Source organism: Lepus europaeus, chromosome 1 (genome assembly GCF_033115175.1).
Source record: "Lepus europaeus isolate LE1 chromosome 1, mLepTim1.pri, whole genome shotgun sequence".
In the NCBI taxonomy this organism is placed as follows: Eukaryota; Metazoa; Chordata; class Mammalia; order Lagomorpha; family Leporidae; genus Lepus; species Lepus europaeus.
In genome coordinates, this window is record NC_084827.1 from 2,449,471 (window position 1) to 2,474,745 (window position 25,275).

The following is a 25,275-nucleotide window of genomic DNA, read 5'->3' on the forward strand; positions in this document are numbered from 1 at the left end:
AATAAATCTCAAAAAAAAAAAAGAGGCAAATTTTAACCAATAAAACTAATCACCGAGAGAAAATTTGTTGTGAGGGAGGTGTAGTCATCATTAAAAGTATTTTTGGCCGGTGCTGCGGCTCACTAGGCTAATCCTCCGCCTAGTGGCGCCGGCACACCGGGTTCTAGTCCCGGTCGGGGCGCCGGATTCTATCCCGGTTGCTCCTCTTCCAGGCCAGCTCTCTGCTATGGCCCGGGAGTGCAGTGGAGGATGGCCCAAGTGCTTGGGTCCTGCACCCGCAGGGGAGACCAGGAGAAGCACCTGGCTCCTGGCTTCGGATCAGCGCGGTGCGCCGACCGTGGCGGCCATTGGAGGGTGAACCAACAGCAAAGGAAGACCTTTCTCTCTGCCTCTCTCTCTCTCTCACTGTCCACTGTGCCTGTCAACAATAAAAAAAAAAAAAAAAAGTATTCAAGAAGAGGCTAGATTGGTATAGTTGATCTTCCTGATTTGTAGGGTCTGTCTGATTTGCCTACTTGCTAACATTGACTTATAACTCCAAAATACGCTCAGCGTTTCTGGGGAGAACAGAACAGCAGTAACAACTCCAAGCCACCTAATCCATGCATCTTCCCAGCTGATGTTGAACCAGGTGAGGCTCTGCTTGTTTGAATTTTAACGTTATGAAGAACTACCCTATTGACAGTTCATTTAATTTTTATGTTTTCTGCACTTTGGTGCTTTTGGTTGGTAATTCGGCTGTTTAAAATGGCCTCCATGAACACTGCTTAAGTCCTGTATAGTACTTCTAAGGCAGTAACAGGCCTGGGGAAGACAGTACGTGTGTTCAACATCAATGAATCAACAACATATATTAAATAAGGCGTCTCTGACAGAAAGACTCATAAAAGAAGTTTATATATTGGTTAAGAAGCTCTCAGGAACTTATTGTATTTTGAGTTCATGGGATTTCGGGGCTGATCAAGGGAAAAAAAGCTATGGCCACAAGGTGGCGTGTACGAGCTTCAGGTGACTGATGAGCCGGTCCAGAGCCTGAAGTGGACGGACCACTACCACCTGAAACAGGAAGACAGGTAACAGGAGAGGAGTCTTCTGTGTCTAAGTGAGGTCTCTGAACAGCCTGACGTGGAAGAGCTCCAAAGGGCAGCAGCAGCGTGGGGTTTTCATGGCCCCAGAACTGATTTTACCTGTGGCTAGCAGATAAAGTAGTTTGTAGTTTTCAACATAGGCAGGCTCTCAATGGTTAAAAATATGCTTATCAGAATTATATTTAAAACAATTAAGTGTGCAAAAATTAAGCTTGGTGCAAACACATTTTTAAGCAAACAGGTCCTAACTGCTATAAAGACAGAAACAATTTAGGACCCAAAATACAGAGACCATCCTGGTTTTACCCTGTATTTCCTCTAGAAGCAATAACCCACTACTTATTAGTAAATTTATAAACTGGGAATAATGATAAATGGCTGTACCTTCCAGAAATAATAAGTGGAAGAGAAAGCTCCCTCCTGCCTTTGCCACTCTCTCCTCTTCTGCCTGCACTAATACAGCACGCCCTTCCTGGCAACAGCGTGTTTCTGTTCCATTGTTCCATGTTACGACAGAAATCTCTGACCAGGTGTTCAGAACCTGTGTGCGCGCATGCACGACGGACTCCTGAGCAGCTGAAGAAAGACCAGGTGTTCCGTTTCAGCACAAACGCTTTAGATGGTTCACACCACCTGAAGCTCCTGCATACAGACTGCTGAGGGTCCCCCACACTCAGCACTGAATCAAATCTAATGTGTAATCTAGTATTTTCTCATATGCTTAGAACGCCTCTATTGTTTACAGGATAAAACTTAAGTTCCACAGTGTGACACAGGAAGTCAGCAGTGACCTAGAAGTCTCTATCCCTCCATCTCTGGTAATTTCCTTCATGCACTTCAGCAATGCAGTTCCAACACGTTTATGCTCCCTCATAATTCTCTGCACATGCCAATTTCAAGTTGTATGTGTATTTCAGCAACAGGCAAAATTTTGGTTTTCTACTCTATAACCAAGGCAAATCCATCAATCAGTCCTTCTTCTTTCCACTTTTGTAGGTTGACTTTTTATAATATTTGCTCCTTTATCATAGCATTCATGCCACAGACTGACTAATGGAACAGAATACAAAGATCAAAACAGACTCTAATACATAAAGAAATATTTGACTAGGATAAAGGGCACCATCTGAAATAGGGTAAGATGAATTTTTTAATAATTTTTTAATAATTGACGTTCAATTCACTTTGTGTTTCTATGTGGGTGCAAACTGTTGAAATCTTTACTCAATATATACTAAACTGATCTTCTGTATATAAAGAGAATTGAAAATGAGTCTTGATGTGAATGGAAGGGGAGAAGGAGCGGGAGAAGGGAGGGTTGCGGGTGGGAGGGAAGTTATAGGAGGGGGGAAGCCATTGTAATCCATAAGCTGTACTTTGGAAATGTATGTTCATTAAATAAATGTTAAAAAAAATGAAAAAAAAATTCATGGAAGGAGAATTAAGAAGATAATTTCAGTGGAAAAATTTTTTTGAAATCCATGCATAGTTTTCTTCATAATATCCATTTCCCATGAATTTGGTGAAGACCCCTAGTATATGTAGTAGGAAGAGGAGTGGAGAAATAGAATGTATTTGTATTTGCTTATATCTACATAAAGAAATCTTGAAAACTTGTATACATACACTTCTAATAAAGTGCAGGGGTGGAAACCAGTTTTCCTGATGTAAATACCATGTGAAAGTACTACTCATCCAAAAAGGAAAAACAAAAACAAAACAAAAAAAAAAGAGGTGGGGATAGAAGTTGTTTCGTGTTTTAAAGCTAGGAAGACTGAAGACATTGTCAAAATAAACCAGGCTTATGTTTTCCTCCAAACCTAAAAATTAAATAACCTTGCTTAGACTGTCAAAGCAGCAATGATTTTTCATTTATTTGAAAAGCCACTTAACCTTAACCAAGAAACAAGAGTCAATGGAATCATCTGAATATTAAATTGCTCAAGGACCTCCCTCTCCCTCTCTCTAACTCTGCCTTTCAAATAAATAAATCTTTAAAAAAAAAAAAAAAAGATGGGGGGGGGATGGCACTGTGGTATAGCCAGTAAAGCTGCTGCCTGCAGGGCTGGCATCCCATATGGACACTGGTTTGAGCCCTGGCGGCTCCTCTTCTGATCCAGCTCCCAGCTATGGCCTGGAAAAGCAGTAGAAGACGGCCCAAGTCCTTGGGCACCTGCATCTGCATGGGAGACCCAGAAGAAACTCTTGGCTCCTGGCTTTGGATCAGCCCAGCTCTGGCCATTGCAGCCATTTGGGGAGTGAACCAGCAGATGAAGACCTCTCTCCCTCTCTCTGCTTTTCAATACGAAACCAGGAGCTTCTTCCTGGTCTCCCATGCCGGTGTGGGGGCCCAAGCACTTGGGCCATTCTCCACTGCCCTCCCAGGCCACAGCAGTGAGCTGGACTGGAAGAGGGGCAACCGGGACTAGAACCTGGCGCCCATATGGGATGCCGGCACCACAAGCAGAGGATTAACCAAGTGAGCCACAGCACTGGCCAAGAAGGTGGTAAACAAATGTACAGAAAAATACACATGCAAGAGGGTAACCCAAGGCTCAATATACTTTATGTCTTATTAGATTGCTCACTGTTTTAGTCAGGTTTTTTATTACAACAATAAAAGAACTAATTTTATTAAAAGAAAAAGTGTATTTGGCTCACAGTTTTGGAGGTTCAAGTCCAAGATTGGGCAGCTCCATTGGCTGGGTATCTGGTGAGAGTGGCAGATTAGAAAATGTGTGGGAGACGACTGCATGGCAAGCCAAGAAGCAGAGAAGCTGGGCCAATCCAGGCCTTTATAGCCAATCCTCTTAAGAGAATCATCTCACAGACACATCCCCCAAAGACCTAAGGCCTTCCTACTGGGTCTACCCCCGAACTACCCTAATTAACTGAAACTTTAGGACTATTCCTTACTTTGTGGTTTAAGTATCTGCATGAGCTAGAAGGCAAAATCATAGTCCAACTATGGTACTAACATTTAAAAAAAACCTTAACTTCAATGATAGGATCTCATGGGAAAAGGAAGTCTCACGCAATTTTGAGAACCAAACATTTTTCTAATTTTAAGGTATTACAGAGTTTCTACTGTGTGTATTCTATGAACCAATAATTGTATCTAGGTATTTAACCTATAAAAATATTCCATGGGCCAGCGTTGCGGTATAGCAGGTTGGGCCACTGCCTGCAGTGCTGGCATCCTATATGGTCACCAATTTTAGTCCTGACTGCTCCTGTTGATGTGCCTAGGAAGGCAGCAGAGGACAGCCAAGTCCTTGGGCCCCTGCACCCATGTGGGAGACCTGGAGGAGGCTCCTGGCTCTGGCCTGGCCCAGCACCAGCCATTGTGGCAATCTGAGGAGTAAACCAGCAGAGGGGAGGATCTCTGTCTCTCTATGTAACTCTGCCTTTCAAATAAATAAAATAAATCTTAAACAAAAACAAAAACAAACAAACAAATAAAACTCCAGTGTTTCAGGATGAATATATTCAAATGTATACTACAATATATACTACTATACTATATTCAAATATATACTACAATATATACTACTATCTCTTTGCTCTTCCATGTAGATTTTAGAATCAGCTTATCACATGGGGAGGGGATGATGAGTCAAGGCCCTTTTTACAGAAACTATAGAATTTACAGATTTGGGAAGAAATATATATAGGAAAATTACCAGAAATAAAGTAATTTTTAATTTATTATTTTAAAATGTATTAAATAAAGCTGTATACTTTTCTTCAAAAGGTGTTTTTCATCTTTGTATTATTTTGTTACTATTATCAATGATAGATTTTCTTAAATAAAATCACTTGCAAATAATGAGTTTTGTTTCAAATCTTCATTTTGCATTGATTAGAATATTCAATGTCATCTTGGGTATGTGACAGTGGTAGGCATATTTTTCTTGCCTGTTTCCAATTTTAATGAAAATTAATGTTTCTTAAACATATTTGGTATGCCATCCTTTATTGACTTGGTTTCTTTATTCCAACAGCTCACACAATTCTTTTTCTATTCCTAAGAGTACTGACTCCTGTCAAACGTCTTGTTCATTTTATCTAGAGATGCTCAGACGGCACTTCTCCTTTCACGCCGATGTGAACCTCACTTTTCAAAAATGGGTGCAGGGCAGATGTCTGGTCCAGGGGTTATGATGTCACTTGGGACAGCCACCTGCACTGGAGTGCTTGGGTTTGAGTCCTGGTTTCTCCACCGCTTCCTGCTTCCTGCTAACGCACACCGTGGGAAGTAGCACAGGACAGCTCAATGGGCTTTGCCACCCATGTGGGAGACCCAGACTGAGTTCTGATGTTCTGGCTTCTCCAGCTGCTATGAAGAAATTTTTAAAATTCTTTTGAACATAATTTCTTCCCTTAGTACTCTGTAAACAGTTTTGATTCATTTGGTTATGCCTATTATGGGTTCAAATTATTTCTCCAACTCGGGGCTTGTGCTTCCCAAATCTACAGACTTGCGTCATTCGTACACAGTAGCAATTATTTCTCTGAATTTTGCTCTACTCCTTTATTTCTAGTCTTACCTCTGGAACTCATCTGAAGCATAAAATGAAAATGCTTATTCTTTCATACCTCTTAATTTCTCCTTTACACTTTCTTTCTTTGCTCTTCACAATATCCCAATTTTACCACTGGTTGGGTTTAATCTGCTTTTTACTTAATCCATTAAGATTTTAAATAAAGTATTTTAATTTCTACACAGTATTTTAACACTTGCTCTGTAATTTGCTGTAACAAGATGAATATACTGAGATTCTCTTAAGTACTACTTGCTGCTTTCTCAAATTAATATAAAGTATATTCATTACTATTTCCCTAGTCACAACTGTTTCTCTTGAACCTTCTATTTTCTTTACCCTATATTGCTTCAATGATTCCAACTCTATTATGAAAAATTTCAAACACACAAAGGAAAATTTGAAGGAATGGTAAAATTAACATTAAAATTCTACTTAGATTCTAAAATTACTTTTCCATGTTTCTCTATGTTTTGTTATCAAACACAGTATCTGGAAGTACGTTCCAAAGTAATTAAGATACATATCACGACAGGGTGGGCACTAAACTGGAAGGGGCCCAGGAGAAGCCCCTCCAGCACTAGGGATACTGGACATCTTAGTCTGTGTGGCAGTTAATGTCAAAAGTCACTGACCTATACACTTCAGATCTGCACACTTTACTGCAGCTAAACTAGATCTCAAACAGCAGAAAAAGAAGGCAGATGTCGTCATGACATTTCACCCTTACACATTTAAGTATGTATTATTGAACCCATCATTCTACACAATTACATTATCATCTCCACACATAAGAAATATAATAATTCCACAGTATCTAATATTCAATTTCTCAAGTCCCAAGAATGCCTTAAGTTCTTCCCCAACCCCAATCTTTTTTTTTGACAGGAGGAGTGGACAGTGAGAGAGAGAGAAACAGAGAGAAAGGTCTTCTTTTTTGCCGTTGGTTCACCCTCCAATGGCCGCTGTGGCCAGCGCATCGTGCTAATCCAAAGCCAGGAGCCAGGTGCTTCTCCTGGTCTCCCATGGGGTGCAGGGCCCAAGGAGTTGGGCCATCCTCCACTGCCTTCCGGGCCACAGCAGAGAGCTGGCCTGGAAGAGGGGCAACCGGGATAGAATCCGGCGCCCCAACCAGGACTAGAACCCGGTGTGCCGGCGCCACAAGACGGAGGATTAGCCTGTTAAGCCACGGCGCCGGCCCCCAACCCAATCTTAAACTAGGATCACGAGTTGCATTTTGTTGTTACATGTCTTTAGTCTTGTTAGTGTAGAATAACCTCCAGCTTTTTTATCCTCCACAACTCTGACTTATCAAAGAGCCCAGGCCTGCTGTTTTACAGGATGCCCACATTCTGAAATTGTCTGTTTCCTCACAGTGCTTAATTTTGTCCTCCATCTCATCTTTTCTAAAACAGAAAACCCAGAAGCTTAACATTTAACGTAGTCATTCCTAGGAAGAACAAGTCATAGATGATGTCATTCCGAGTTTTAAATTTTAAGACCAACTAGAAACTCTACTTAGTTCATTTGTAGGATTATAAGTGCTGTTTTAAGTCCTCTAACTCAGTAATAATAATAGATTATTTCCTTGTATGGTTTACAGTTTGTGATCGTCTCTTTGATTCTATGAGACCTAGATGGGCTAAGGAGGATATACATTATGTCTGCCCAGTGCTGTTATCAATCTAGGACCAGTTATGCTAATTATTAGTTTAAGGGTTGGACAATGCAGGTAGAATAAATGTGAACCCCAGGGGCTGGCACTGTGGCATAGTAGCCTAAGCCTTTGTCTGCAGTACCTGCATCCCGTATGTGTGCTGGTTTCTGTACCTGTACTGGCTGCTCCTCTTCTGATCCAGCTCTCTGGTTATGGCCTGGGAAAGCAGTGGAAGATAGCCCAATTGCTTGGGCCCCTATACCTGCCTGGGAGACCCAAAGGAAGCTCCTGGCTCCTGGCTTCAGATCAGCTCAACTCCGGCAACTGCGGTTATTGAAGAGTGAACCAGTGGATGGAAGACCTTTTTCTCTGTCTCTCTCTGTAACTCTACCTCTCAAATAAATAAATAGGAAAAAAATAAATGTGAACCCCACACTAGCAGAACAGAGTTAGTAAGTCATAGGGAAAACTTTAATCTTTATGTAGAGCCCTGGCACAGACAGGTAAGTTTTGTTGTTTTGTTTGTTTATGCTGGTAAACAGATTTCTTCCTTTTAACTTTGAAGATAATGCCCCTCAAAGACTCAGCTTTATATGACAATCTAAGTTTTTTTTTTTTTTTTTTTTTTGACAGGCAGAGTGGACAGTGAGAGAGAGAGAGACAGAGAAAGGTCTTCCTTTGCCATTGGTTAACCCTCCAATGGCCGCCACGGCCGGCGCACCGCGCTGAACTGAAGGCAGGAGCCAGGTGCTTCTCCTGGTCTCCCATGGGGTGCAGGGCCCAAGCACTTGGGCCATCCTCCACTGCACTCCCTGGCCACAGCAGAGAGCTGGCCTGGAAGAGGGGCAACCGGGACAGAATCCGGCACCCCAACCGGGACTAGAACCTGGTGTGCCGGCGCCTCAAGGTGGAGGATTAGCCTGTTGAGAGACGGCGCCGGCCTGACAATCTAAGTTCTAACTACCTTTACAACAACGGCCAAAAGCCTCGACTTATGTTCTTACACTCGGACACTTGGACCCCTTCGTTACACAGTGACAAACTGACCACACCGGTTACTACAGCAAAGGTCAGCAAATTTCTTCCATAAAGAACTAAGAATTTCATAGGTCATAAAAAAACATACAACTACTTGGGGTCGGTGCTGTGGTGTAGCAGGTTAAGCCTCTACCTGAGGGCACTGGCATCCCATATGGGTGCCGGTTTCAGTACCAGCTGCTCCACTTCCTATGTAGGACCCTGCTGATGGCCTCGGAAAGCACTGTAACGTGGCCTGAGTGCTTGGAACCCTGTAACCACATTGAAGACCTGCAGAAAGCTCCTGGCTCCTGACTGGCCCAGCTCCATCCATTGCAGCCATTTGGGGACTGAACCAGCGGATGGAAGACCTCTCTCTCTGTCTCTCCCTCTCTCTGTGCCTCTTAAATAAATACATTAAAAAGAAAAAAATACAACTACTCAACACTGGTGCCATAGCATAAAAATATCCATAGGCAATATGTAAACAGATGAGCTTTGCTGTATTCCAATAATACTTTATTTTTGGATGCTGAAATTTGAACTTCATATAATTTTTTTATGTTACAAAATATTATCTTCCTTTTATTATTTTTTTCAAGCATTTAAAAATAAAAAATCCATTCTTAGTTTGCAGGCTATACACAAACAGGTGGTGGACTGAATTTAGCTTGAGGACTACAGCTCAGTAATGCCTTAACATATCAACACACATACTTCTCTAGCTTTTTATTGCCTTCTTTTTTTCACTCTCTGCAGGTTTTTCTTATTTGCTGGTGAGCTCAATTCTTCATTTAAATAAATGTATTTTACCCAGTATCTCTAGGTGAGACAGAACTACAATATGGTATACATAGGAGATTTCTTACAACCTAAATAGGCGATATTAGATGTTTCTATATACTGGTACTTTTACTTCTATGGACTAAATTTCCATGTGAAGTACTGGCTTGGAAGACAAAGTACTTGAAAGTTCTGATGGGTATTGTCAAAGTGTTTTTTGATGAGCTATGATACTTCACATTTACACACACAACATAGAACGTTTTCTCCCTATACTTCTACCAGTAATAATTTAATTTTTCCAGACAGATGAAATGATTTCATGTTTGCTTTAATCTGCATTCCCCTCACAACTGTGTAAATCTGAACAACAATCCTATATTTTACTATTCATCTGGATTTAATCTTACATAAACTGCCTATTTGTACCCATTCTCTTCTTCTATGGGGATTTTTCCTTGTCAATTTTGAAGTATTCCTTGTATAGGAAACCTATTTATCTTTTGTTATCTGGGCACAATACTATTTACAAATTTAACGATTATTAAATTAATGATACTGAATTAATAAGAGCTTTTCTGGGGGAGAAACAAGTTTTATAGTCTATTATATTTTTATGGCTTTAGCTAATTACATTTTAATTAATCTCAAGTCCTGTATTTAACACAGAACCTACTGGAAGTCCAAGATTCACATTTTTTAAAAAATTTAATTTCTTGATTCCATTAGACTTTATTTTTCTAACTGGTCAAAGATGTGGGTTTAATTTTATTTCTTTCTACATGTATCAGCACCAAAAATTAAACAATCTACCTTTTTCTACAGACAGACCCATTCTTTTTCTCATATTAAATTCTCCTAAATTCTGGAATCTGAGGGTACTTCAAAAAGATCATGGCAGGTGGGTGCTGCGGTGCAGCCGGGTAAGCCACAGCCTGCAGCACTGGCATCCCATGTGGGGGTTTGAGCCAGGATTTGAGTCCTGGCTGCTCCACTTTGGATCTGGTTCCTTGCTAACCTGCCTGGGAAAGCAGCAGAGGTGGCCCAAGTCCTCTGGGCCCTGCAACCCTTGGGGAGACTCAGATGAAGCTCCTGGCTCCTAACTTCGGCCTGGCTAGGCTGGGCCACTGCAGTCATTTCAGGAGTGAACCAGCAGATGGAAGAAATCTCTTTCTCTGTTTCCTCTCCCTCTCTATCTGTGATTCTAACTTCTAAATAAATACATGTCTTAAAAAAAGAAAACATATGGCAGAAACAGGGTGTTTGGTCTAGTGGTTAAGATACCCACATGGCACATTAAAGTCCCTGGGTTCAATGCTCAGCTCTTAACTTCTGATTCAAGCTTCCTGCCAATGGAAACGCTGGGAGGCAGCAAGTGATGGCAGGTGCCTAGGGCTATGCTATCCAGGGGGAAAGCTCGATTAAGTTCCCAGATCTCAGTTTCAGCTCAACCTAGCACAAACTGTTGTGGACATCTGGAGAGGCAGCAGATGTGAGCTGTGGAGCCCTGTTTGTGGTCTCTACCTTTGTCTGATTCTTAAATAGACTTTTAAAAGTTTCTCAAGTTTATGAAAAATGCAATTAAAAACTGACTAAAAATTTTGAAATTTATGCCTATGAGGGGGTCTTCAGAAAGTACCTAGTGAATGCATATTATGAAAAAACTATACATTTCAAAATTTTTTGCAAAGTAAATTCATCTTTTAACTCCATTTTTTCATAAACTTGTTGAAATACCCTCAACATTCTAGATATTATATTCGACCAAAATAACTTTAAGAACTCAGATAGCCAAAGTGTCTTGTCTCTCAATACCAATGTTAGTTTTGATGAATAAACTTTTTTTAAAGATTTATTTATTTATTTGAAAGGCAGAGTTACAGAGAGGCAGAGGCAGAGGGAGAGAAAGAGGGGGAGGGGGGGAGGGGGAGGGGGAGAGAGAGAGAGAGAGAGATCAAGCATGCACACATGCTGGGTCAGCTAAAGCAAGGAGCCTCTTCAGAGTCTCCTAAGGACTTGAGTCATCTTCCACTGCTTTCCCAGGCCATAGCAGAGAGCTGAATTGGAAGTGGCACAGCTGGGATTTGAACTGGTGCCCATGCGGGATGCCCACACTGCAGGCGGCAGCTTTACCTGCTATGCCACAGTGCCGGCCCCTGACTGTTTAACTTTTAAAGTCAACAATTACACTTTTAATTTCCACAAATTCTTTGTGGTCCTCTTGAGTAACAGCATTTCCTATCAATGTGATCTGGTTTCAAGGATGTAGTATCTCCTGAGACATGAGTAAGTTTTAGCTTCCTTCCTTCCTCCCAGATTTACTTATTTTTTATTTATTTGACAGAACGACAGAGGGAGAGGCAGAAAGAGATCTTCCATCTGTAGATTCACTCTTCAAATGGCTGCGACAACTGGGGCTGGACCAGTTAGGAGCCTAGAACTCTGAACCTCCACGGATATTAGCAGGGAGCTGGATCAGAAATGGGATTCAAACTGGCACTGACATGGGATGCTTGCACTGCAAGCAGTGGCTTAACCCACTGGGTCCCAATACTGGCCTGCCTTATTCTTCCATCTTTTCTCTGTTGTTATTCTAGTCTTATGAATGAAAACAAATCGATTTGGTGTGTACTTTTGTACAGTTAAATAAACCTCTCTTCTAAATGGTAAATGGTTTGGGGTATCAAAAGCTGTAAGATTGTGATTATAATAAAATGTATATTTTGATCTTCACCCTCAGTTCCAGGCACAGTGCTCTTAGAATCCTTGTGATTTCCTGAGTTGCAAGCAGGCTAGGTGCATCTTCGGTTTTCATATTTGGTCTCTGAATCCTGTTTCTCATACAAAACTGTCTTTTTAAGTTTTTATCTCATTTATTTGAAAGGCAGAGTTACACGGAGGGAGAGACAGAAAGAGAGAGATCTTTCATCCACTGGTTTACTCCTCAAATGACCATCAGTCGCAGCGGCTAGGCCAGGCTAAAGCCAGGAGCCTGGAACACCATCAAGGTCTCCCATGTCGGTGTAGGAGTCCATGTACTTGTGCCATCTTTTGCTGCTTTCCCAGGTCCATTAGCAAGGAGCTGGATTGTTAGCAGAGTGGCCAGGACTCAAACCAGTGTTCATGTGTGGCATCTTAACCTGCTGTGCCACAATGCTAGCCCCACAAAATTCTTCATCTTTCAAAACTTCCTAGGTGATAAAAGTATCTTTGTTCTAATGAGTTGAATCCTGGCTTGTTCCTGCATAGTAGTTTGGAACTTTCAATTTGATCCCCAGCCTCCAAGAAGCACAGAGGCTCTGGAGATGGAGCTAATGACTGATCCCATCTATGGTGAAGGCTCCACAAAGGTCCTCATGGGTATGCTAGTACCCACATGAGCTGGCTGTTCTGCTTCCAACGCAGCTCCCTGCTAACGCGCCTGGGAACGTGGAAGATGGCCCCAGTGCCTGGGAGATGTGAATGGAGTTTCCGGCTTCTTGCTTTGGCCTGGGCAGTCCCAGCATTCTCGGTCATTTGCAGAGTGAACTAGTAAATAGAAGACCTCTTTCTCTCTCCGTCTCTTCCTCTCTGCCTTTCAAATAAATAAAATAAATCTTAAAGAAAGAACTTAAACAAAAAATCCCAGAAACACGGTTCAGTTTCCAGGGTACTGAACCAGGAGGATGCTGAAAAAGGAAGCCCCACACCCCTTCTCACATGTTTTGCCCCGTACATTTCTTCCATCTGGTTGTTCCTCTTTAACATTTTCTACCTTTTGTACCATCCTTTATAGGAAAAATATGTTTCCCTGAGTTCTGGGAGGTGTTATAGAAATCGACTGAAGGAGGCGGAGGGGAACCTCTGGATTTACAGGCAATTGGTCAAAAGCACTGAAACTTGCTCCTGGCAGCTGCAGTAGACGGCCGTGGTGGGGCTGAGCTAACTCAGGCGCCTGGTATCAGGGCTGAGTTAACTGCAGGACATCCTACATAAGTTGATGTCCGCAGAAAACTATTTGGTGAGAGCAAACACTACCACACACCCAGTCCTAGAAGTGTGTTGTACTGAGAGGACAGAAGGAGAAAGCAATTTGCTATTTCCTACTATACAAAGATTATTAAAGGTTACATGGTCAAGGAGAAGTCTGGCACATTCCAGATAGAAGGGAAGCATTTATTGCTGGGAAAATCAGCCTTTAACATTTTTCCTCACTGGACTTCTCTGGGGTTTATGAGACATCTGATCTTTAGTTCCACTCATCTTTCTCAATCCATCACTCACATGGAACTCTCCAGGCAGAAATCTCATTTTGTTAGAAAATACTTTTCAGGGGGTCGGCGCTGCGGTGTAGCAGGTAAAACTGCTGCCTTCATTGCTGGCATCTTGTACAGCCGCTGGTTCGAAACCCAGCTGCTCCACTTCCTATCCGGCTCTCTGCTATGGCCTGGGAAAGCAGTAGAAGATGGCCCAAGTCCTTGGGCCCTTGCACCCACATGGGAGACCTGAAAGAGGCTCTGGGCTCCTGGCTTGGGATCGGTGCAGCTCTGACCGTTGTGGCCAATTGGGGAGTTAACCAGCAGATAGAAGACCTCTCTCTCTCTCTCTGCCTCTCCTTCTCTCTCTGTAACTCTTGACTTTCAAATAAATAAATACATCTTTAAAAAAAAAAAAAAAAAAAAACAGAAAATGCTTTTCAGCACTCTATCATGGGATAACTGCTATAAGCCATTTACTCCATATATACAGAAGAGGGAACTGCAGAGCCACCTTGTTGTTGAATTCAAAGAGGTAACATTCACAGTTCAGTGGAGGTATGCAATGTAGCCCAACAACAGAGTTCTTGAAATATCTGACCAGCATTTTTTTTGTTTTAATTCAGAAATTCAATGTTTGTAGTTGTATCTAGTTCACTTTGGTTCTCTACAGGACTCACAGCTACACTTTTTTTTTTTTAAAGATTTATTTATTTATTTGAAAAGCAGTTACAGAGAGGCAGAGAGAGAGAAAGAGAGAGAGGGGTATTCCATCTGCTGGTTCACTCTCCAGATGAAAGCCAGGAGCCAGAAGCTACTTCAGGATCTCCCACATGTGTGCAGGGGCCCAAGGACTTGAGCCATCTTCCATTGCTTTCCTAGGCCATAGCAGAGAGCTGGGTCAGAAGTGGAGCAGCTGGGACACGAACCAGCGCTCACGTGGGATGCCGGCACTGCAGGTGGCGGCTTTACCGCTACACCACAGAGTCAGCCTCTACATTCATTTAAAAATCATCTGATTTCTGAGGACATGTGCCTTTGCTCCCCAGCCAAAGTGACACTTTCAATTCACTGCCCAGGTGACTGCCCAACAGACAGATCCTCTTCCTCTCCACTGATGACTAAGCTTCATGCTTCAACAGGATTCTGCTGAGAATGGCTCTCTATAAGGAAGGATCCAGATACTAGTATTTTGTTTGATTTTCTATTCTGGTCTATTCATTTATCACATATTTTATATGTTCCAGTATTCCTAAGAATTTCTAGTCCTCTAACAATGTCTTGTCCTCTTTTATTAATTGTCTTTTTATTAGTCCTTACTGTCATTTCAATGAAATTTTTAAAAAGAGAAACTATGTAAAGGCTAGTGTTTAGTATGCTATTTTGGACTATAAATCTAAATCTTCTTAAAAACAAAAACAAAAACAAAAACTCCTCACTTTTGGTACTTGGTTTCATATTAGGTTAAGAAAAGAGCTACCTGATTCAGATACAAGAAGAACGACAAACAATGTCACTGAAATAGCTGAATGCTGTATACTTGTTCATTACTTATTCCTAACATCTCTCAATGTTCACGATGTACAGTTTTTCTGAGCATTAAATGTGAATAGTTAGGCTCAGAGTATAATGGACAAGAACAAATCACTTACTTAATCTAACCCTAGCTGGGATAATTAAGATAAACCTAACCAACTACCTAATTTTTCTTTATTTATCATTTTACATTTCTGTAGAATCTCAAACGTCTATTGCTTTTTTAAATGGAAATTGTAAGCTTTAGTGTTAGTTTAGTTTAAGGATTCTTTTTGACTCTTTCATAAATATGAAGAGGACAGCTTACCTTAATCATCTAGATTGGAATGACAAATCTGAAAGGCTATCTCTAACAATTCCAATTTTTTATAGTTTATATCCAGAAACATACAATTACTAAGCTTAGCAGAGCCTGGAAAGAGGAAGAATACTGTGAGGAACACTGGGACTTAAAAATGCATTTTCTAGTTTCTACAGGCAAGAAAAAATTCATTTAAAATCTACTGGGGATGGACTGGCTTGCGGTCAGTTGTTCTGTAACACAGACTGCTTTAAAGATAGTGGAATTCTATTCACAGCTAATTCCTATGTAATTTTACCTTATCTTTCCCTTTTTATAGGGCATAACTGGAAAAATATTGCCAAGTAATTTCCCATCTTAATAGAGGAAAACAATTTTAATTTCATTCTATGTAACAGGAGAAAATGAAAAAGTAGGGAAAAAAAGAGTAGGAGAAGAGATATCAGTTGTGTAAAATTTTGGAAATGAATTTTTAAATTAATGTCAAAAGCAAGCATATACATTTAAAAAGTAGTGATGCATAATAGAGGTGCAATATTTATGAAATCAACTGACAATATTTGTTACACTTGAGAATTATAGATCATTAATAATAATTCCACAGATTTCTTCACTTTAAATGTTACTTATGGGGTACATTATTCCAATGGTGAAAGTAATAATAAACATTACGTAGGTAAGAGGAAAAATTCTAAGCACACTGAAAACTCAATATTTGATAATAACTCAGACTGGGGATTTCTCAAGGGTAAAGGACAAATCTCACCTGACATATATTAGACAACAAATAAGCTCAAACCTTGAAATTCTGATTCATTTTTAAGTGCTACTTAGCTTTGAGAATGTTTCAAATTTGGCAGATAGTTTTAAATGTCAAATCTGACAATACAATTTGGACTAATTAGAGAACATACTTTGGCACCAAATATTTATGTCTTTTCCATTGCTGTCTGAAATGGGTACTTCCACTTGCATGGCCTCTGAGTAAGAAGTGATAATACATTAATTTTCATCAATTGGTCTTTCCAAAAGATACAAAGAAACAGTAAAATAATATTATCAGTTAACTCACCACTGTCCTCTGTTTGTTGGGCAGGAAGACTCTAACAATAGGTTTTTGTGGTGACTTGGGGTTGCTCCTTGACACATCTGTGGGATTTTGAAAAACTGAAAGAGATGAAGGTAGCACTGAAAGGCTAGAAGAGGAAGAAGACGTAACGGTGTCCGTGGACGCAGAGCTAGAAACAGAAAAATCAGTTCCATTCCCCAGGGATTCCAATAACTGCTGTTCTCTTTGTTGGAGGGCATCTAGCTTGCTGGTGTATTCTTCATAGGCCTATAAAATAAAGTAGACTTACATTGAATCTGGACTTGTCCTGATATTAGCAAAAGGAAACATGAAATTTCAGTCTTCATTATAATTTGTTTATAATCTTGCAAACTGGATTTTTAAGTTATAAATTACAAAGTAAGTGCTGGAAATACTTTACCCTTAAGTTGATCAACTCCTATATAACACTACAGCATTATATTGGGCAATCTGATAATATTCATATATAAATGAAATATATCTAGATAGCCCACAAATATCAATAAAAAAGCTTAGTATTTTCCAATTAACTGGTTAAATTGTGACTTACTTCCCAAACCACATGTCTAGAATAAGAAAATAACACAATACCTCAATAAGATATTCCTCCCCACTAAAGTTTTTCCCAGAGAAGTTATAGGTATATTAATTTTCATACTACTACTACCACCACCACTGCACACACACCCTCTATCTCTTTTCAAGAAAGGAAAAGGCTGAAAATAAGATGAAATGTTACTGAAGAGTTGTCAACAAAACCTGTGATACACAGTGCCAGATCTCACCATCAGCACCAAAATCTAAGTGGGACTTAGATTTATCTGCCACCTTCTTTTTAAAATAGCTATCAATGAAAAAAACCATTATTCTTCTCATTACAGATCTCTGATGGGCTCCTCTGCCATCAGATATTGCTTAGAAAATAAGAACTATATTGGAGAAGGTGACTGATATTATGCAGTAAAGAAATTCCAGGGCCACTGTCCATCAGGGCATCATCCTAGGAGTTTCATGTGAGTGAGGTTACCCAGTAAATGAATACAACATGACAACTGAATTCTAAAATAGAATATGAACAGTACAGAAAAGGAATGAATTGGATTACATGGGTGCGGGTGTGCAGTTCTTTCAGACAGTGATAACCCCTTCACTCACACCACAGTTCACCATTTCCCAAACACAGGCAATATTACAAACATTGAGAAGCTGGTGCTGTAGTGTAGCAGGTAAAGCCGCCGCTTGGAATCCCAGCATCCTGTATCAGTGCCGGTTTGAGTCCTGGCTGCTATACTTCGGATCCAGCTCCCTGCTAATGGGCCTGGGAAAGCGGCTGGAAGAAGGCCCAAGTGCTTGAGCCCCTGCACCCAAAGGGAGACTAGTAAGAAGCTCCTGGCTCCTAGCTTCAGACTGGCCCAGCTTCTTGGGGAGTGAATCAGCAGATGGAAGACCTCTCTTTCTCTTTCATTTGTGAGGCAGAGAGTGTGCTCCCATCCACTGGTTCACTTCCCAAAGGCCCATGATGGCCAGAGCTGGGCCAAGGATGAATCTCGGAGTCAGAAACTCAATCCAGGTCTCAGCTTGGGTTGCAGGTACCCCAGTCACTTGAGCCATCCTGCTGCCTCCTAGAGTTTATGTATTAGTAGCCAGGGAGTCAGGAGATGAGGTGGGTATCAAACCCAGTCACTCTGATAATGAGACACAGGCATTTCTTAACTCGATGTCTCTCGACCACCAGGCCAAGTGCCTGCCCCAAATATTTACTGTCACCTAGGCAAATACATTTGCAACACAAAATTAACCTTAGGCAAAGTGGCAAAAATAATGAATTTTTCAAATGTTATTTCCTTATCAAAAAGTTAGCCTGAAGTTTTGAAAATACATCACTGCCTCCATTATGGATTGTAAGCTGTCATTTTACCACATCTATTGTTATCAAAAAGTGTTAGCCTTAAATTTTGAAAATATTCTGATAACTCTGGGTCTTAAGTTGTAATTTCACTGCTTTTACCAGCAGTTCTTCCTTTTATGAAGTACAAAATATCTACTTACTCCACTTTTCTCCAACACCATGGCTGCAATTTTCACTAAGGCACTTGTCTCCTTTCACTTCATTAGCCTTAGTGTATTCAGTGTATAAACTTGGATTGTTAACACTGGTGCCTCTGAGTTCTTTAAACCTCTGATTTTAGGAAATTTATTTCCATTTTATCTTCAAGACGGAGAGAGGTGGGCATTAACGTGCAGTGGGTTAAGTCACCACCTGTGACACTAGCTTCCCACAGGAGCGTTTTGAGCCCCTGCTAATGCTCCTGGGAAAGCGGAAGATCATTTAAGGGCTTGGGCCCTGACACACTCGTGGGAAACCCAGGTGAAGCCCTTGCTTTGGCCTGGCCCAGCCCCGGCCATGGTAGCCATTTGGGGTATGAACCAGAGGACAGAAGGTCTTCCTCTCTCTGACTCTTCCTCTAACTCTGCCATTCATATATACACCCAGAGAGGCTTATACCGCAATCTTTCTAAAAGATACCAAAACAATGACAAGACCCCAACTTGGAACTTCCCCTCTTGTCTGGGTACACACTTCTCACACCTTTTTTTTTTTTTTAAGATTTTATTTATTTATTTGAGAGGTAGAGTTATAGGCAGTGAGAGGGAGAGACAGAGAAAAAGGTCTTCCTTCTGTTGGTTCATTCTCCAAATGGCCGCAACAGCCAGAGCTGCACCAATCCAAAGCCAGGAGCCAGGAGCTTCTTCCGGGTCTCCCATGCGGGTGTAGGGTCCCAAGGACTTGGGCCATCTTCCACTGCTTTCCCAGGCCACAGCAGAGAGTTGGACTGGAAGAGGAGCAGCCAGGACTAGAACCAGTGCCCACATGTGATGCCAGTGCCACAGACAGAGAATTAACCTACTGCACCACGGCGCTGACCCCAACTTTTCACACCTTAAATTTCCATACTATTGCTATGGGTCAACAGTAATCCCTCATACAGTCTCTCAGCCTTGAGCCACTGTTCTCTTCCTCCCCATATTGTGTGGCTCTCAAATTTAAAAAACGTCACTGGTAACAGATTCTTTGGTTAATTCTTGTTCTTTTATCAGCTAGCTTTCCACAAACCAATTTTGGGTAAGTCTTACAATTCAAATATTCCATTTGTTCTCTCAGGTTACCAAAAACTGCTGGAGAAAGTAATGCTAGTAAATTTGATCCAATATCAATTCATGGAACTTACAGACTCACCCGGTAGTTCACACTACTGCCCGAAAATTTTTACTTATTTCAACTACACATCACATTTTTCACAATTCTAGTGTTTTCTTGTTTAAAGATTTCTTTGACAGGCAGAGCTACAGAGAGAGAGGAGAAAGACATAGAGGAACAGATTCTTCCATCTGCTGGTTCACTCCCCAGATGGCTTAACAACCAGGACTTGACCAGGCTGAAGCCAGGAGCTTCCTTCAGGTCTCCCAGATGGGGTGCGGAGACCCAGGGACGTGGGCCATCCTCTACTGCTTTCCCAGGCACATCAGCAGGGAGCTCGAACGAAAGTGCAGCAGTGGGGACACAGACCGGCACCCATATGGGAGGCCTGTGATGTAGGCCCTGCGCTAGAGCCCTGACCCCAAATCCAGTGTTTTCTGTGCTTCTCTGGATCCCACAACCTTTAACTCACTATGAGGATATTTTTTTTTCTTTCTTTCTTTTTTTTTTGACAGGCAGAGTGGACAGTGAGAGAGACAGAGAGAAAGGTCTTCCTTTTGCCGTTGGTTCACCCTCCAATAGCCGCCGCGGTTGGCGCGCTGCGGCCGGCACACCGCGCTGATCCGATGGCAGGAGCCAGGGGCTTCTCCTGGTCTGCCATGGGGTGCAGGACCCAAGCACTTGGGCCATCCTCCACTACACTCCCTGGCCACAGCAGAGAGCTGGCCTGGAAGAGGGGCAACCGGGACAGAATCCGGTGCCCTGACCGGGACTAGCACCCGGTGTGCCGGCGCCGCAAGGCGGAGGATTAGCCTAGTGAGCCATGGCGCCGGCCAGGATATTATTTTCAAATTTACTCTGAAGATCAAAATCATCAAATTAAAGTGTTCTCTGGGGGCCAGCACTGTTGTGGCATAGTGAGTTTAGCATTTGCCTGCAGTGCCAAGCACTTGGGCCAGGTTACACTGCTTTCCCAGGCACATTAGCAGGTAGCTGGAGGGAAGTAGAGCAGCTGAGACTGGAACCCGTACCCATATAGGAATTAAGATGTTGCAGACAGTGGCTTAACCTACACCACCTGTTCTATGTATTTTTGACTCTCATGCCAAGACAATCAGATACAGGAAAAAAATTTTTTTTCAGCAAATAATGCTTGTAAACTAAAAGTGACATACAGAAGAATGAAACTGGACAACTATCTGGCACCATATTAAAAAAATAATTAAAAGGCAAGAGTTCAGCCAAGAGGTTAAGACACCCATGTCCCACATGAGTTTGATACCCAGCTTGGCTCCTGACTCCAACTTCCTGCTAATACAGTTACTAGGAGGCAACAATTACATCTTAAGTAATTGGATTCCTGCTACCCCTGTGGGAGACCTGGAGTGAGTACCCAGCTCTCTGCTTCAGCCTGGCCCAGCGCAAGTTGTTGAGCATCTGGGGAGTCAACCAATGGATGAGGAGCGCTATCTACGTTTCTACCAAGTAAATAATTAAATTTTTAAAATTAGCTCAAAATGGATCATATACCTAAAAGCAGGAGCTAAAACTATAGAATTCTTAGAAAAAGGTTAAGAAAAAGTATCATCCTGATGTTGAATTAGGCAATGGTTTCCCAAATATGACACACCAAAAGCATAGCCACCAAAGAAAAAAGACTTCCATCAGAATTAAAGCTTTTGTACTCCAACGGAGTGGGAAAAAAAAAAAAAAAAACAAACAAAAAAAAACCCACACAGAATGGGATAAAATACTTGTAAGTCATCCCTGGTAAGAGTATATTACCTGTAATATATAAAGAACTCTTGGGGCTGGTGCTGTGGCATATTAGGCCAAACCTCTGCCTGTAGCGCTCACATCTCATATGGGCGCCGGTCTGAGTCCCAGCTGCTCCACTTCTAATCTAGCTCTCGGCTATGGCTTGGGATAAAGTATTAGAGGATGCCTCAAATGCTTGGGCCCTTGCACCTATGTAGGAGACCCAGAAGAAGCTCTTGGCTCCTGACTCCTGGCTTCAGATCGGCTCAGCTCCGGAAATTGCAGCAATTTTGGGAGTGAACCAGTGGATGGAAGACCTTTCTCTCTGTCTCTCCCTTTATCTTTCTGTAACTTTACTTCTAAAATAAATAAAAAATTTATGATTATTTGACATTTTAATATTTTCTAAGAAAAATTTATTTAATAAATACACATTTCAAAAGTACACCTTTTGGATTATAGCGGTTCTTTCCCCTATACTCACCCTCCCACCCGCAAACCATCTCATCTCCTATTCACTCTCCCATCTCATTCTTCATTAAGATTCATTTTTAAATGTATTTTTACAGATCAACCTTGTATACACTAAGTAAAGATTTCAACAGCTTACACCCACACAGACATACGAAGTATAAATACCGTTAATTCTCATAGTACAACACATTAAGGACAGAGGTCCTACATGGGGAGTAAGTGAAGAGTGACTCCTGTAGTTGACTTAACAATTGACACTCTTATTTATGACATCTTTGATCAACTGAGGCTCTTGTCATGAGCAGTCAAGGCTATTCACAAACTCTGACCTTATTTAGATAAGGCTATAATCAAAGTGGAAGTTCTCTCCTCCCTTCAGAGGAAGCTACCTCCTTCTTTGATGGCCTGTTCTTTCCACTGGGATCTCACTCAGAGATCTTAGGTCATTTTTTTGCCACAGAGTCTTGGCTTTCCATGCCTGAGAAACTCTTAAGGGCTTTTAAGCCAGATCTGAATGCCTTAAGGGCTGATTCTGAGGCCAGAGTGCTGTTTAGGGCATTTACCATTCTATGAGTCTGCTGTGTATCCCACTTCCCATGTTGGGTCACTCTCTTCATTTTAATTCTATCAATAATTATTAGCAGACACTGGTTTTATTTATGTGATCCCGCCGACACATAATCCTATCTTTATGATCAATTATGAACTTAAACTGATCACTTTTAAATAGTAAGATGGTATTGGTACATGCCAACTTAATGGGATTTGGAGTCCCACAGCATGTGCCTAGCTTTACCGGTAGGGTCTCTCTGATGTTCTCTAATAATTTGATGGTTTGGGTCACAGATTAAGATCTTTAATCCATGTTGATTGAATTTTGTGTAAAGTGTAAGGTAGAGGTCTTGCTTCATGCTTCTGCATGTAGAAATCCAGTTTTCCCAGCACCATCTGTTGAATAGACTGTCCTTACTCCAGGAACTGGTTTTAGCTCCTTGATCAAATATAAGTTTGCTGTAGTTGTTTGGATTGATTTCTGGTGTTTCTATTCTGCTCCACTGGTCTATCTATATGATTCTGTACCAGTGCTGTGCTGTTTTGATTATAACTTCCCTGTAGTATGTCCTGAAATCTGGTATTGTGATGCCTCCAGCTCTCTTTTTTTGTACAAGATTGTTTTAGCTATTTGAGGTCTCCTATGCTTCCATATGAATTTCAGCATCATTTTTTCCAGATCTGAGAAGAATGTCTTTGATATTTTGATTGGTATCACATTGGATCTGTAAATTGCTTTTGGAAAAATGGAAATTTTGATGATACTAATTCTTCCAATCCATGAACATGGAAAATTTTTCCAGTTTTTGGTATTATCTTCAATTTGTTGACTTCTTCTCTAATTTTAATTATTTCTCTTCTACTAGTTTTTCTAGATCCTTGAGATGCATTGATAGCTCATTCATTTACTGATAGCTCATTTATTTGGTGCCTTTCCAATTTCTTGATGTAGGCACCCAGTGCTATAAACTTTCCTCTTAATACTGCTTTTGCTGTATCTCATAAGTTTTGATGTGTTGTTATCTTCATTTGCTTCCAGAAAGTTTTTGATTTCTCTTTTGATTTCTTCTTTGACCCACTGTTTATTCAGGAGCATGTGGTTCAGTCTCCATGTGTTTGCATATGCTCTAGGGATTCCTGAGTTGCTGATTTCCAACTTCATTCCATTGTGGTCTGAAGAGATGCATGGTATGATTTCGATTCTTTTGAATTTGCTGAGACCTGCTTTATGGCCTAGGATGTGGCCAACCCTAGAGAAAGTTCCATGCACTCCTGAGAACAATGTGTATTCTTCAACTGTAGGATGAAAAGTTCTGTAGATATCTGTTAGATCCATTTAGTCTATAGTGTCGATTAAATCTGCTGTTTCCTTGCTGATCTTCTGTCTGGTTGATCTGTCCATTGCTGAAAGTGGAGTACTGAAGTCTCCCAATACTATTGTATTGGAATCTAAGTCTCCCTTTCTAAGTCCCTTAACATATCTTTTCAATAGCCCGGTGCCCTGTAATTAGGTGCATATATGTTTATAATAGTTACATCTTCTTCTTGAATTGATCCCGTAATCATTATATAGTGCCCCTCTTTGTCTCTCTTAACAGTTTTTGTGTTAAAGTCTATTTTGTCTTATATTAGGATGACTATGCCAGCTCTTTTTTTTGTTTCTGCTGGCATGGAATATCTTTTTCCAATCTTTCACATCTTTCACTTTCAGCCTGCATGCATCTTTGTTGGAAAGATGTGTTTCTTGTAGGCAGCAAATAGATGGGTTTTGTTCCTTAATCCATTCAGCCAATCTTTGTCTTTTAACTAGAGAGTTGAGGCAATCTACATTCAATATGACTATTGATAAGTAGTAACTTTGCCCTGCCATTTTCCCAAAGATATTTTCTAATATATGCTTTGAGCTTCCTGTGATCTTTTACTGGGAAGTTTTCTTCCTTTACCTTCTTTCATATTGATGGCCGTGTTTCTGTGTGTAACACATCTGTAAGCATTTTTTGCAGGGCTGGACGGGTGGTGATAAATTCTTTCAATTTCTGTTTGCTATGAAAGGTCTATATTTCACCTTCATTCACAAATGAGAGCTTTGCAGGATATAATATTCTGGGTTGGCAGTTTTTCTTAGTACTTGGGCTATATCTCACCATTCTCTTCTAGCTTGTAGGGTTTCTGATGAGAAGTCTGCTGTGAGTCTTATTGGAGAGCCTCTGAAAGTAATCTGGCATTTCTCTCTTGCACATTTTAGAATCTTTTCTTTATGTTTCACTGTGGTGAGTTTGATTACAACGTGTCATGGTAAGGATCTTTTCTGATCATGTCTTCTGGGAGTTTTGTGTGCTTCCTGTACTTGAAATTCTCTTTCTCCAAACTTGGGAAGTTCTCTGCTAGTATCTCACTAAAAAGGCCTTTTAATCCTTTCTCTTTCTCCATGCCTTCAGGAACTCCTAGAACCTGAATGCTGGGTTTCCCAATATTATCCTGTAGATTCCCAACAATATTTTTTAGATTTCTATTTTCCTCTTTGGTTTGACTGTATACTTTCCTGTGCTCAGTGTTCTAAATCTGATATTCTCTCTTCTGCCTGATTCTGTTTTTAAGGCTCTCAATTGCATTTTTATTTGTTCTATTTAATTATTCCATTTTTATTTCTCTTCAATATCTCAATTTCATGTTCTATTTAATTCTTCATTTCATTTTGAATCCTCCATAAGATTTTATTTTCATGAGCAAGATTTTTTCTTTCATGTCCTGCATAGATTTCAGTAGTTTGTGTGTTTGCTTTTGATTATTTCTAAGTAACCTTTTAAACAATTTTTTGACTTCCATTTCTTGCATTTCTTCTATCTCATCGTCTTCATAATCTTGTATCAAAGTGTCATGTTCTTTTAATAGTGTCATGTTGTCTTCCTTATTCTTGTTTTCTTGGATTGTTGCATTTATTTTTCGGCATTTTTGGAGATACTTGTTGGTTTCTTCTTTTTTCCCACTGTGGTGGCTTTTATCGTTGTACTATGACTGTAGATAAGTGGACTGTCTGCTTT

At 40.8% G+C, this 25,275-nt stretch overlaps 1 protein-coding gene across 4 annotated transcripts in view; it reads right to left on the bottom strand.

Annotated features, from left to right (window-relative positions):
- The window catches only part of BRAF (B-Raf proto-oncogene, serine/threonine kinase), a 200,715-nt gene that overhangs the window by 87,735 nt on the left and 87,705 nt on the right, over positions 1-25,275 (bottom strand). For all 4 annotated transcript variants that reach the window (XR_009865529.1, XM_062186971.1, XM_062186840.1 and 1 more), the window contains exon 3: positions 16,234-16,497. Coding sequence is in view for 3 of the 4 variants with exons in the window: in XM_062186971.1 (XP_062042955.1) it covers positions 16,234-16,497 (264 nt within the window). In the remaining variant the exon portion in view is untranslated. The remainder of the gene's footprint in view (positions 1-16,233; positions 16,498-25,275) is intronic.